This window comes from Lipotes vexillifer, unplaced genomic scaffold (genome assembly GCF_000442215.2).
Source record: "Lipotes vexillifer unplaced genomic scaffold, Lipotes_vexillifer_v1.1 scaffold788, whole genome shotgun sequence".
In the NCBI taxonomy this organism is placed as follows: domain Eukaryota; kingdom Metazoa; phylum Chordata; class Mammalia; order Artiodactyla; family Lipotidae; genus Lipotes; species Lipotes vexillifer.
This window is the reverse complement of record NW_006791862.1, coordinates 2,643,584-2,655,831: the sequence shown is the minus strand read 5'-3', so window position 1 is coordinate 2,655,831 and position 12,248 is coordinate 2,643,584. Positions and strand designations below refer to the sequence as shown.

The 12,248-nt window shown below is 33.5% G+C and overlaps 1 protein-coding gene across 1 annotated transcript in view; it reads left to right on the top strand.

Moving 5' to 3' along the window:
• BRIP1 (BRCA1 interacting DNA helicase 1) overlaps positions 1-9,730 on the top strand; it is a 207,443-nt gene extending 197,713 nt beyond the window's left edge. Inside the window, 5 exon segments of the mRNA XM_007464912.1 lie at positions 4,579-4,661; positions 7,150-7,393; positions 7,395-7,483; positions 8,915-9,657; positions 9,659-9,730. Coding sequence (XP_007464974.1) covers positions 4,579-4,661; positions 7,150-7,393; positions 7,395-7,483; positions 8,915-9,657; positions 9,659-9,730 — 1,231 coding nt within the window.
• Positions 9,731-12,248: the final 2,518 nt, after the last annotated feature.

Sequence of the window (12,248 nt, the reverse complement as noted above, 5' to 3'; positions counted from 1 at the left end):
AAGAAGGGCAAATCAAACCCAAGGCAAGCAGATCAAAGGAATAGTAGAGATTAGAATGGAAATAAAAGAAATAGAAAATAAAGTAGAAAAAGTCAGGGTAACAAAAGTTGGTTCTTTGAAAAGATCAAGAAAATTGACATTTAACTAGACTGACCAAGAAAAAATGCAGAAAGGACTCAAATTACTAAAATTAGGAATGAAAGAGTGATTGTTACTGCCAAACTTACAGAAATATGAAGCATTATAAGAGAATACTTGAACAATTGTATTACAACAAAATAGATAATTTAGGTAAGTTGGACAAATTCAGGACTTCCCTGGTGGCACAATTGTTAAGAATCCTCCTGCCAATGCAGGGGACACACATTAGAGCCTTGGCCTGGGAAGATCGCACATGCTGTGGAGCAACTAAGCCTGTGTGCCACAGCTACTAAGCCTGTGTGCCACAGCTACTAAGCCTGTGCTCTAGAGCCTGCAATTCACAACTACTGAGCCCACATGCCACAACTAATGAAGCCTGTGTGCCGAGAGCCCATGCTCAGCAACAAGAGAAACCACCAGACCCTGCTTGCCGCAATTAGAGAAAACCCATGTGCAGCAACGAAGACCCATCGCAGCCAAAAATAAAAAGATAATAAATAAATTTATTTTTTTAAAAAAACATGGACCAATTCATAGAAAGACACAGCTATGGAAACTGACACTCAAGCAGTAGAATGTCTGAATAGATCTATAACAAGTGAAGAGGTGCTCCTGGTGAATAACTGAACCTAAACATCACCTTTGGGACTGCCAATACAATGCCTATTACCACAGACTTAAGTTTATTGCTTTATGCAGTTGTTTTCAAAAATCAAACAGGAGAAAAAGTTATGAAAATATAGTTATATTGGGCTTCCCTGGTGGCGCAGTGGTTGAGAGTCCACCTGCCGATGCAGGGGACACAAGTTCGTGCCCTGGTCTGGGAAGATCCCACATGCCGCGGAGCAGCTGGGCCCGTGAGCCATGGGCGCTGAGCCTGTGCGTCCGGAGCCTGTTGCGGAGCTCCGCAATGGGACAGGCCACAACAGTGAGAGGCCCGCATACCGCCAAAAAAAAAAAAAAAAAGTTATATTGTTTTTTATATTTACCTATGAAATTACCTTTACAGATGCTCTTTATTTCTTCATGTGGTTATAGTTACTGGTTAGTGTCCTTTCATTTCAGCCAGAAAAAGACTCCCTTTAGTATTTCTTGTACGATAAGTTTTCTAGAGATTAATTCTCTCAGTTTTTGTTTATTTGGAAATGTTCTACTTTCTCCTTAATTTCTAAATAAATGGGAGAATTCCATGATGATGGATTGGAAAACATTATTATTAAGATAACATTCTCCCCCAAATTGATCCACAGATTTAATATAATCCCAACCAGAATTCCAACTGGATTGGGTGCAGAAATTGAGAAGCTGATCCTAAAATTCATATGGAAATTGAAAGAGACCCAGAATAGCCACAAAAAATTTGAAAAAGAACAAAACTGGAGAACTGGCAATTCTCAATTTCAAACTTACTGCAAAACTACAGTAATCAAGACTGTATTGTATTGATGTAATACAGACATGTAGAACAAGGGGTAAAATTGAGGGTCCAGAAACAAACCCATGCATTTACAGTGAATGGATTTTTGACAAAAGTGTCAAGACAATTTAATGAGGAAAGAATAGTCTTTTTCACAGGTAATTCTTGGATAATTGGATATCCACCTGGAAAAGAATGAAGTTAATTTTTGAAGGATACTTTTGTTAGATATAGATTCAACTGACAGTCTTTTTCTTTTGGCGTTTTAAACATGTCATTTCACTGCTTTGGAAAAAAAAAATGTAGCAGTTCCTCTAAAAGTTAAACATAGAGTTATCATACAACCTAGCAATTCTATTCCTAAGTATATACCCAAGAGAATTTTTTAAATGTATCCATATAAAAACTTGTACACAAATGTTTATAGTAGCATTATTCATAATAGTCAAAAGGTGGAAAAAGCAATTTTGTTTTTTGTTGTTCCAATTTCCAAAGCAGTCACATAATTTTACATTTCCATTAGCTATGTATGAGATTTCCAATTTCTCCGTGGCTTCACCAACACTTGTTATTGTTCATCTTTTTCAATAGATGTACCAGGAGGTATAAAGTGGTATTTCACTCTGGTTTTGATTTGCATTTCCCTAATGACTAATGATGTTCTGCATCTTTTCATGTGCACAATGACCACGTGTGTATCCTTTTTTGGAGAAATGTCTATTTAAATTATTGGTCCAAATTAAAATTGCATTATTTATATTTTTATTGTTGAACTGTAAGAGTTCTTTATATATTCTGGATATAAGACCCTTATCAGATACATGATTTGCAAATATTTTAGAAACCGTTGCCTAATCCAAGGTCAAGAAAATTTATACCTTGCCAGTCTTTGATCCATTTTGAGTTAACTTTTGTATATGGTATGAGGTAGGGGTCTAACTTCATTCTTTCAACAATATTTTGAAGCTTTCAGGGTACTTTCATTAAAGTTATTTCTAAGTATCTTGCTCTTTTTGATGCTACTGTAAGTGGAATTAACTTGATTTCATTTTTGGATTGTTCGTTGCTAGTGTATAAAAATGTAACTGTTATTTGTATAGTGAATATGCATCCTATAACTTTGCTGAACTTGTTTTAGTTCTAAATAGTTATTTTTTATGGATTCCTTAGGATTTCTATGTAGAATATCATGTCATTTGCAAATTTAAAGATAATTTTACTTCTTTTCCAATCTGGATATCTTTTATTTCTTTTTCTTGCCTAATTGCCCTGGCTAGAACCTCCAACACAATAATGAATACAAGTGGTGAGAGCGGCCATCCTTATTTTATTCTCAAACTTAAGAGAAAAATGATGACTTTCACCATTCAGTATGATGTTAACTATTGGATGCATAGATGCCCTTTAAGGTTTAGGAAGTACCTGCTATTCCTACTTTGTTGAGTGTTATATTGTCAATTGCTTTTTCTCATCTTGAGATGATCTTGTGGTTTTTGTACTTTACTCTAATATGGTGTTACACTGATTTTAGTTGAACCAATAAACTGGCAGGGTGTTGAACCACCTTGCAGTCCTGAGATAAATTCCACTTGGTCACTGTGTACAATCCTTTTAGTAAGTTGCTGGATTCAGTGTTCTACTTTTCTGTTGAGGATTTTTGCATCTATAACCATAAGAGATACTGCTCTGTAGCTTTCTTGTGATGTCTTTGATTACTTTTGGTATCAGGCAACACTGGCCTCATGGAATAAATTGGTACATGTTTCCTGTTCTATTTTTCATAAGCGTTTGTAAAGGATTCTCTTTAAATGTTTGCTAGAATTCATCAGTGGAGTCATTCTTTCCTGGGTTTTTCTTTGTGTGAATGGATAAATTATGGTATATCCATATAATGGAATATTATTCAGCCATAAGAAGGAACAAAGTACTGATGCACGATACAAGTAACCTTGAAAACATCATGCTAAGTGAAAGAAGCCAGACACAAAATGCCATATATGATTCTAGTTATATGAAGTGTCCAAAATAGGTATATCTATACAGACAGAAAGTAGATTGTGGTTGCAAGGGGTTAGGGGGAATGATCTGGGTAATTGGGAGTGACTAATGGGCACGGGGTTTCTTTTTGGTGAGGTAAAGATGTTCTGTAATAGACAGTGGCATAGGTTGCAGAACCTTGTAAATGTAACCACTGAATTTTATTTTTAATTTTTTTTTATACAGCAGGTCCTTATTAGTCATCAATTTTATACACATCAGTGTATACATGTCAATCCCAATCGCCCAATTCATCACACCACCACCACCACCCGCCGCTGCTTTCCCCCCTTGGTGTCCATATGTTTATTCTCTACATCTGTGTCTCAATTTCTGCCCTGCGAACTGAAAAACCACTAAATTTAAAAATTTTAATAATGTTTAAAATTTTAAAAATTAGCAAATTGAACCCAACAATCTATAAAAAGAATAATGCACATGACCATAGTGGTTATTCTAGGGATGAAAGAAAGACAAGCTCAGTATTTGAAATTTTGCCAGTATAATCCACCATATTAACAGTCTAAAAAGAACAACTACATGATTATATCAATTGGTGCAAAAACTTTTTTACAAACTTATTCATTTATGATAAAAACTTGTTAAACCAGAATAACAGTTATGTACATAAAATCTACAGCTAATATAATACTTAAGGTAAAAAATATTGTGTGTGTAAAGAATGTTTTGGGAAATATTTTCTATAATTTTCTTGTCTTTCAAAATAGAATGCATGTAACATTTTTGGGTATGTTATCAGTAGCTGGCAAAAGTAGGAGAGTTTTTAATACACCTACTTTGGTACATTGTACTGAGTAGTTTCTAAAAACTTTACTCATAATAATGACTTTGATTAAAGGACATGTCATTGATTTTGATACCTGACACATCATTGATTTTCTCAACCTTCTGTCTGTCCCACTAGAAATGTGGCTTTATTTTCACTGTTATATTTATTTCATTTTCTCCCTATTTTTTTATAGGTGTATTCGACACAGAAATGATTGGGGAGCTCTTATTCTAGTGGATGATCGCTTCAGGAGTAACCCAAGTCGATACATATCTGGTAAGATTCTCAGCTGGGCTTAGAGTAAGAATTAGTAACAATCTTTGGTATTTAATGACTTCTATTTTTAAAGCAAAGAATTGGATAGAGAATTTGAATTACTAGATCGAACATGGAAAAATTCACATTGACTGGAAATCTAGCCTTTTAATGCTTCTGTGTTTACAAAAAATCTTTATAGAGGAGAATCTGGTTACTGATGTAATATTAATCAAGATCCTTCAATTTCACCAGAATGTGGGATTTGATTCAGTAACATAGCAATAATTTATTTACCATTGTCACAGAAAAAGGTGTTCCACAGAAATGAGTTTTCCAAGAAATATTAAGGTTTTACATTTAAACACACAAGCAATCATTTGGTGCTTAGGATTCTTTTTATTCTTTCATTCTGGATTATTTGAGTTTTATTGTTGTATGTGTGTGTGTGTGTTTGTTTGTTTAGAAATGCTTCAGTTGTTATAGAGTTTATGTTAGTCAGAGCTAGTATTTTCTAAAAAGAAAAAAAAGCACCACTGCATGCTGCAAGATCAAGTACATGGTCATTTTTCTCCACTCAAACGAACAAATACTGTGTGCCTATAGTTTTCATCCGAATTAATACCAGGAATCCATCTGTTATTAAAGAACTTTTAGAAGTACTTGCATTTTTATTGTTATCTTTAGAGCTAAAAAGTTCATACCATACTATAATGAAAAGATGCTAATTTTTTAATTTGTTTCAGATTAGCTGTCTATGGGTATGGACTCTACTTTTTATATTTCAGAGCCTAATTATTATATGTGGTTCAATATTAAAACATATCCACCTGGATTGAAGCAGGAAATGCTGCTTTATTAGTCTTTTCTTCTCTTTCCCCGTAAAGCAAGTCAAGGCCAAGATATAACCAAAAACAAATGTTAAGTGCTTATGTTTAGTCAGCAGGTGGAGCTCAGATTCTTTCAAGTTTTCAAAAGCAAACTGACATTTTACGCTGAAAAGGCTTTCTTTTTTTTTTTTTTTTTTTTTTTTTTTTTTTGCGGTACGCGGGCTTCTCACTGTTGTGGCCCCTCCCGTCGCGGAGCACAGGCTCCGGACGCACAGGCTCAGCGGCCGTGGCTCACGGGCCCAGCCGCTCCGCGGCATGTGGGATCCTCCCGGACCAGGGCACGAACCCGTGTGCCCTGCATCTGCAGGCGGACTCCCAACCACTGCGCCACCAGGGAAGCCCATGAAAAGGCTTTCTTTGATCACAAAAAGTTCGAAATGAAAGCAATAACTATAATATAACGCTAAAATTTTTCAATTTGGGAAATTTTCATATTCTTATTTGGTATAATTATTTTCCCCAAGCAAACAAAAATAAAGAACTTTAAAGAAATGCTGTTTACGTTTTTTTTTTCTTATTTTAAAATCTAGAACTGAAATTTTTACCTTGTAGTTCAGATTTGTTGATTTTTTTGAATTAAGTATTTTTCATTATTTTCTATAAGGTTTTTATTTTTTCTGAGACTCATAAACTTTGAAATCTTATCTAGGCAATACAGCACAACAACATACAAATTCCATTTGATGACTAATTTTTGTTTAAATTCAACACGCATAAGAGTAATAGAAAAGCTCCATTAAACAAAAAAACTAAAGGAATGTATTTGAAATGGAAGTATAATAGTTCAAGTTGCTTGAAGCCCTGTCTTACCTTCCTCTCAACTTAAAATACCATAGTGACTTTTTTAATTATTCCAAAAGATGGTGTTTTAGTAACATCAGCAGAGAATATTTATTTTCTAAAGTCCAAATATCTGAATTTCATTCTGAAGTGAGTCATACTCCAAAACACCTTATACTGTTAATATGGTTTATTTTTATGCAGTTTTCACATGTCACAGGGTCAAATCTTGTCCCTTACAACTTGATTATTTATATATTAAAAAATGATTATATAATAAATATTCAGATAGGACATGATTTGCCCATAAAACAGTGTTATTCCTTTTACTCCCAGAATAGTTTGATATATTTGGAATTGGAAGGAGAAGGGAAACAAACAAACAAACAAAAAAATCTATGAGACTGTAATCTTGAATTTATTTTTGCTAAAGGAGTCAAATTTAAAAGTTGGAATAAAAGACTGTGTTGTTTAGAACTTGTATTTTCTCTGCAATTAAAAGGTAGGTAATTTTTTGTGGGGAATTATGATAAATTTGCCTTATTTCCCAGTTATTCTAAATTGACAAATAATACATTTTCCCATCTCCGTTCTACTCCCACTGCCTCTTCCCTCCATCCAGTTGGCAATCACTGCACGTAAAGAGAAATGCTACTGATACAAGAGCATATTGTACATATGAAGGTAAAAAGGCAGGAAAAATGTAGAGAACCACCCTGTATCCTCTAAATTCAAAGTAGATTACCTCACCAGAGAAGTTATCTAATTTTCTTTTCTTAATACATAATATCTTCACTGAATAACCAAAGTTTCTTTGCTGGGTTTACTTTTTGCCTTAGGACTTTCTAAGTGGGTTCGGCAGCTGATTCAGCACCATTCAACCTTTGAGAGTGCGCTGGAGTCCTTGGCTGAATTTTCCAAAAAGCACCTAAAGGTCATTGATGTATACAAAGAAGACAGAAAATCTATACAGGACAATGAGTCTACGCTTGAAGTGGCTTGTTTGAAGGATAATACCTCAACTTATTTATTAGAAGCAGCAAGCCATCTATCACCAGAATATCCTAGGGAAGGTAAAGTAAAAATGTATCTAAGAGCTACAGTGTCCTAAAATGATAGATAAAAGTCCATCTTTACCAAGAGGCATCATCTCCAGAAAGAAAAATATGAAAAGTTCTAACCATTTACATTTGGTAGAGAAGTCTTTCATTGTGTTTAGTGAAATGATATTTGTTATGCTACAGATTAATGTCCTTAAATATGTTGGTTATTGTAATATAAGGTGTTATCATAAAATAATATGTATCAGAATGGGAACAAATTTTTGAGGAGATCTACACATATTTTCTGGTTTTCCACTTAGAAGCTTTGCTACTAACTAACTTTGTGACCCCCACTCCCGAGCAAGTCACTTAACTTTTTGAGTCTTAATAGAAGGGATATCTGCCTACCTATCCGTCCAGGTTGGTTTGTAAAGATCTTATAAGATGATAAATATCACAACATTGTAAAGCACTATGCAAATGGTAATGTTTTTCTAAAGGTGATATTAAAAATTGACCTAATTTATAGATAATTGTCTTACATGAATTTCTTATTTTAGAGAAGTGAGAGTCATTTATTCTAAATGATAAAAAAATAATATTTTAAAATATCAATATACTGGATTAAAATATAATTTAGAAAATTAAAATATAGTTTAAAATATATTAGAATATAATACATCAGGGATTAGCAAACTATGGCCTGTGGACCAAATTTGGCCTGCTGTTCTTGTAAGTAAAGTTTAATGGAATACAGTCACACCCAATCATTTATATATTGTACACAACAGTAGGGTTGAGTAGTTGTATGTGTTGCACTAGAACAGCATAATTGAGTAGTTGCAACAGATACAATGTGATCCACAAAGCCTAAAATATTTACTGTCTGGCCTATTATAGAATAAGTTTGCCAAACTGTTCTGTATCATTGGATATCATTTTAATTGTTTTAATTAATATATATTAGTAGTTTAATATATCACTTTTTAAATATTTATTTTATAGTATATGCTTCTATCCTAGCTAAATGTCATAGTGAATTCTAAGCCATTATACTGATAATCAGGAAAGCTAGGTTCTAGTCCAGGTCTGATTACCAACCAATTCTATAACTTTAAGCAAATAACTTATTCTTTGTGGTTGTCAGTTTCCTTAAGGGAATTAGTCTAGGTCAGTTTTTCTCAGTCACTGGTTAGTGGATTTTTAAGGCCCTTTTACAGCCTGTTCCCTCCTTTACTCATCCCTCTTCCTTTTTACCCTTTCTTTTCTTGTTCACTTCTGAGGTCCCTGGTGTGGAATTTGATAGTTTACCAGACAGCATTATAACTTGGGCTGGGAACCACTGGAGACCTAAGGTTCCTTTCAGAGTTAACATGTTGTGCTTTAAGATGGAGTGCTTAGAATGCTTCCATTCTAAGATGGAAGTCCTGCTACTACTTGTTATGGGCTCTCAATTATGTATCCTATACAGTTATTTCAGTATTTCTAACAAAAATTGTTTTAATATAACAAATATTACATTAGGAGCAGAAAGTTAACACTCATATCTTTGTATTTGTAGATGATCCATTATTATTGGAAGAGTCTGCCCAGGCAGTAGGAGCAGAAAAAATTGTGATTTCCAGATCCACAAGCCCAACCTTCAACAAACAAACAAACAGAGTTAGCTGGTCTGGCAGTAATTTTCTGGAACAGTATCTTACTGGTAAAATTCTGACTGGAACACCTAAGTTTAGGTCATCAGAGGACTGTGCCTCTAATTCTTCCACTTTCAAAACAGAAAAGGGACGTGAAGCAGTTTTGCCGCTCACTGATAAATATGAGTCCTCCACTCTGACAGTACACACATCACTTGGACCGTGCCCTCAATCAGAAACCATTGTTCCATCAATAAAGATTAATGCTACTCTCCTGAATCCAGAAGATCCAGACATTCAGTTATCTCTAGTAAGTGAAGAAGCTGAACTTTCTACTTCAAATACAGCTTTTGAAACAGAAGCAGAGGATGAATCTATCTATTTTACACCCGAACTTTATGATCCCATAGATATAAATGAAGAAAAGAATGAACTAGTTGGAACTGATAGAGACAACAGATTGGCTAATAATTCAAATTGCATTTTAGCTGAAGATCTTTTTGAAATTAAAACTATGAAAGGAATGGATTCAGTCAGAGAAATGAAAGCTGAGGATTGCACAGGCACAAAGTTGAATAGACTCATGCATATTAAAGAAAGTAAAGTTGATGACATTGGTAGTAATGTAAAAACGACTCATATAAATGAATTGGAACTGGGAAAAAATGCATGAAATGGATATAAAGAACTTTAAACAGTCTCCTCCCAAAAATAAAGATGTGTTCCCTGGTGTTAGGTAATAATACTTAACTGTCAAGGTATAAAAACATGTCGTCATGCTTATATTAAACTCTATTGTAAATGATAATTTGTACATTGGATAAGTGACATAGCTTTTTTTTTTAATTTGAGATATATAATTCACTTTAATCCAAAGTCTATATTATGTTCAGAAATAAAATTTTACTATTCTCAAGTTATGATAAATTGATTAATAAAAAATATTTTTCTCCAAGTCTTCCTTAGCTAAATGCAATATTAAATTAATCAATCTGGAAGATATGTAGTTTCCTAAGGCACTTTAAATTTCACATAAATATTTGTATTTTGTAGTCCTCTTCATCCATTTGTTTTCATACTGATGTGTAAAAATTAATATCAATCTAATCCAGTCACCCCTCTGTCATGTTTCACTGTAGATTTTACCTCAGATCAGTCTGAGGTGTTTTTTTTTTAGAAATCAGTTTTCTTGAAAAGTATATTCCTGTATTAAACTGCCTACTTATAAGTAATTAAGAATTAAGGAAGAAAACTACATGCATTTTTAATTGAAATTGTTTTACATTTTTGTTTGTTAAACCAAAACCAAGCATGTTTTAAACAAATTTATGTAAAATTATAAAATGCCAAATGAAGGACTCCAAATTTTCAATTCTAATTATTTAGCTTCATCACCATTGTGGAAAAAAGTGACATGTTCTAGCATAAAGGCTTCAGTTATGCAACTAAGATAGAAAACTTCAAATATAAATTTAATAAGTAAAGCTAAACATGTAACTGTAGCTGAGAACTGTTCCCTTATAGCTCAGTAAGCATTTCTGTAAATTTTGACTCTTTGTTTTTGTGAATGAAGCTACACTTCTGATCAAAAATGGTTATAAAAGTAGCTCTTCTCTACCATCATTCCAAAAATACATTCACCAATCTTTTCCAAGAAACATCTGTTACTCAATAGACATTTAGCCTTCTTGGAGTGATTTGAATTGAAATTTTATGAGTTGTTCAAGTTGTTGATGCAGTTTATTATTTTCAAGTCAAAATTCTCAGCAGTCAGGTATCTTTTATATTCATTTGGAACAATGATTTATTATATATGCATATGTTTACTTTCATTTTGATGACATTTATATTGAATACAGCTTCGTTGTTTCTATAGCATTGGATGTTACAACTCTAAGCATAGTTCAAAGAAATTTAAATTGATAATTTACCAGTTAAAGAATTTATCTGCAGATGGGATATATTCAGTCCCACCTAGTATTAGATCTTTTTCTTAGGTGATCAGTAAAAAGTTTCAAGCACTGGATTAGAAGGTAATTTTTAAATTGTTTTGAAAGGGTGAAATCATTTGTCCTCTTTGGAATAGTTCTTAATCCACACATAAAGGGTGGTGTGGTAGTAGAAAAAATACCAGGTGGAAGACAAGAGACTTGGGCTCTATTCTTGGCTCTGCCACTAATTTGCTAAGTCATGTTGGCAATCACCATGCCTTTTGGGGAATTAATTTCATCTGTGAAATGTGTAGTTTAGTACTATAAAATCATGCAAATCCCTTTCAGCTTTAAAAATCCATAATTTAAAGGAATATATGTTGACATTTTATTCTGAATCAATTTTCATTTGCTTTAGTTGCAAAATGCTTAAAATAAAGCAAACCATTTGTATAAAAGGTAACATGAATAATTGTATGAATATGTACATAATAACTTGGGAAGCAAGTATTTATTTTACCAGTGCTGCAATTAAAATATTTTTGAATCCTTAAAATTGCCCTTAGAAGATTTGGTAAACTACCTGAGAAAAATCAAACACATTATTTTTTAGTCATATCTTAGTGTTATTATCCAGCTTGATCTCAAATACCATCCCTTTTCCTAGATATAATTTATTCTTTCCAAAATCTAATTCTCTCCAAGGCTAAAATTTTCCATTACTGAGAATGTACATAAGAGATGTGGCACAAGCTTTTAGTAATTCCGAGAGGTGTTTCAAAAATTTTGTACGATGGTATCATGGTTGAATCAGGTATATAGTCTCCTCAGATCACAGCTTTGACCAGGTTGGTATTGCAAGAAGTAAAGTCTAGCCTTTATAAAGAGTGTGAGGTAAAACATTTTCATTAGTGATAAAATACTTTTTAAAGAGGTATTTTAGAAAGTTTAAGTTAAAACATGTAAAAGCATTTAAAAGAGTATCTGGGGCTTCCCTGGTGGCGCAGTGGTTGAGAGTCCGCCTGCCGATGCAGGGGACACGGGTTCATGCCCCGGTCCGGGAAGATCCCACATGCCGCAGAGCGGCTGGGCCCATGAGCCATTAAAAAAAAAAAAAAAAACCGTGTTAAAAGAGTATCTGGCACATGGCAAGCCCTCAATTATTACTTGGTAAATCAATCATGTATCTGGAGTACACTCTTGCTTTATACAAAGATTTCCCTAATGATGATAGATAGATAGACAGACAGACAGATAGATAGGAGATAAACTGACAATAAAGAAGCATTGTATAGTAGGAAGGGTAAGTTACTTGTCTCGTTTATTT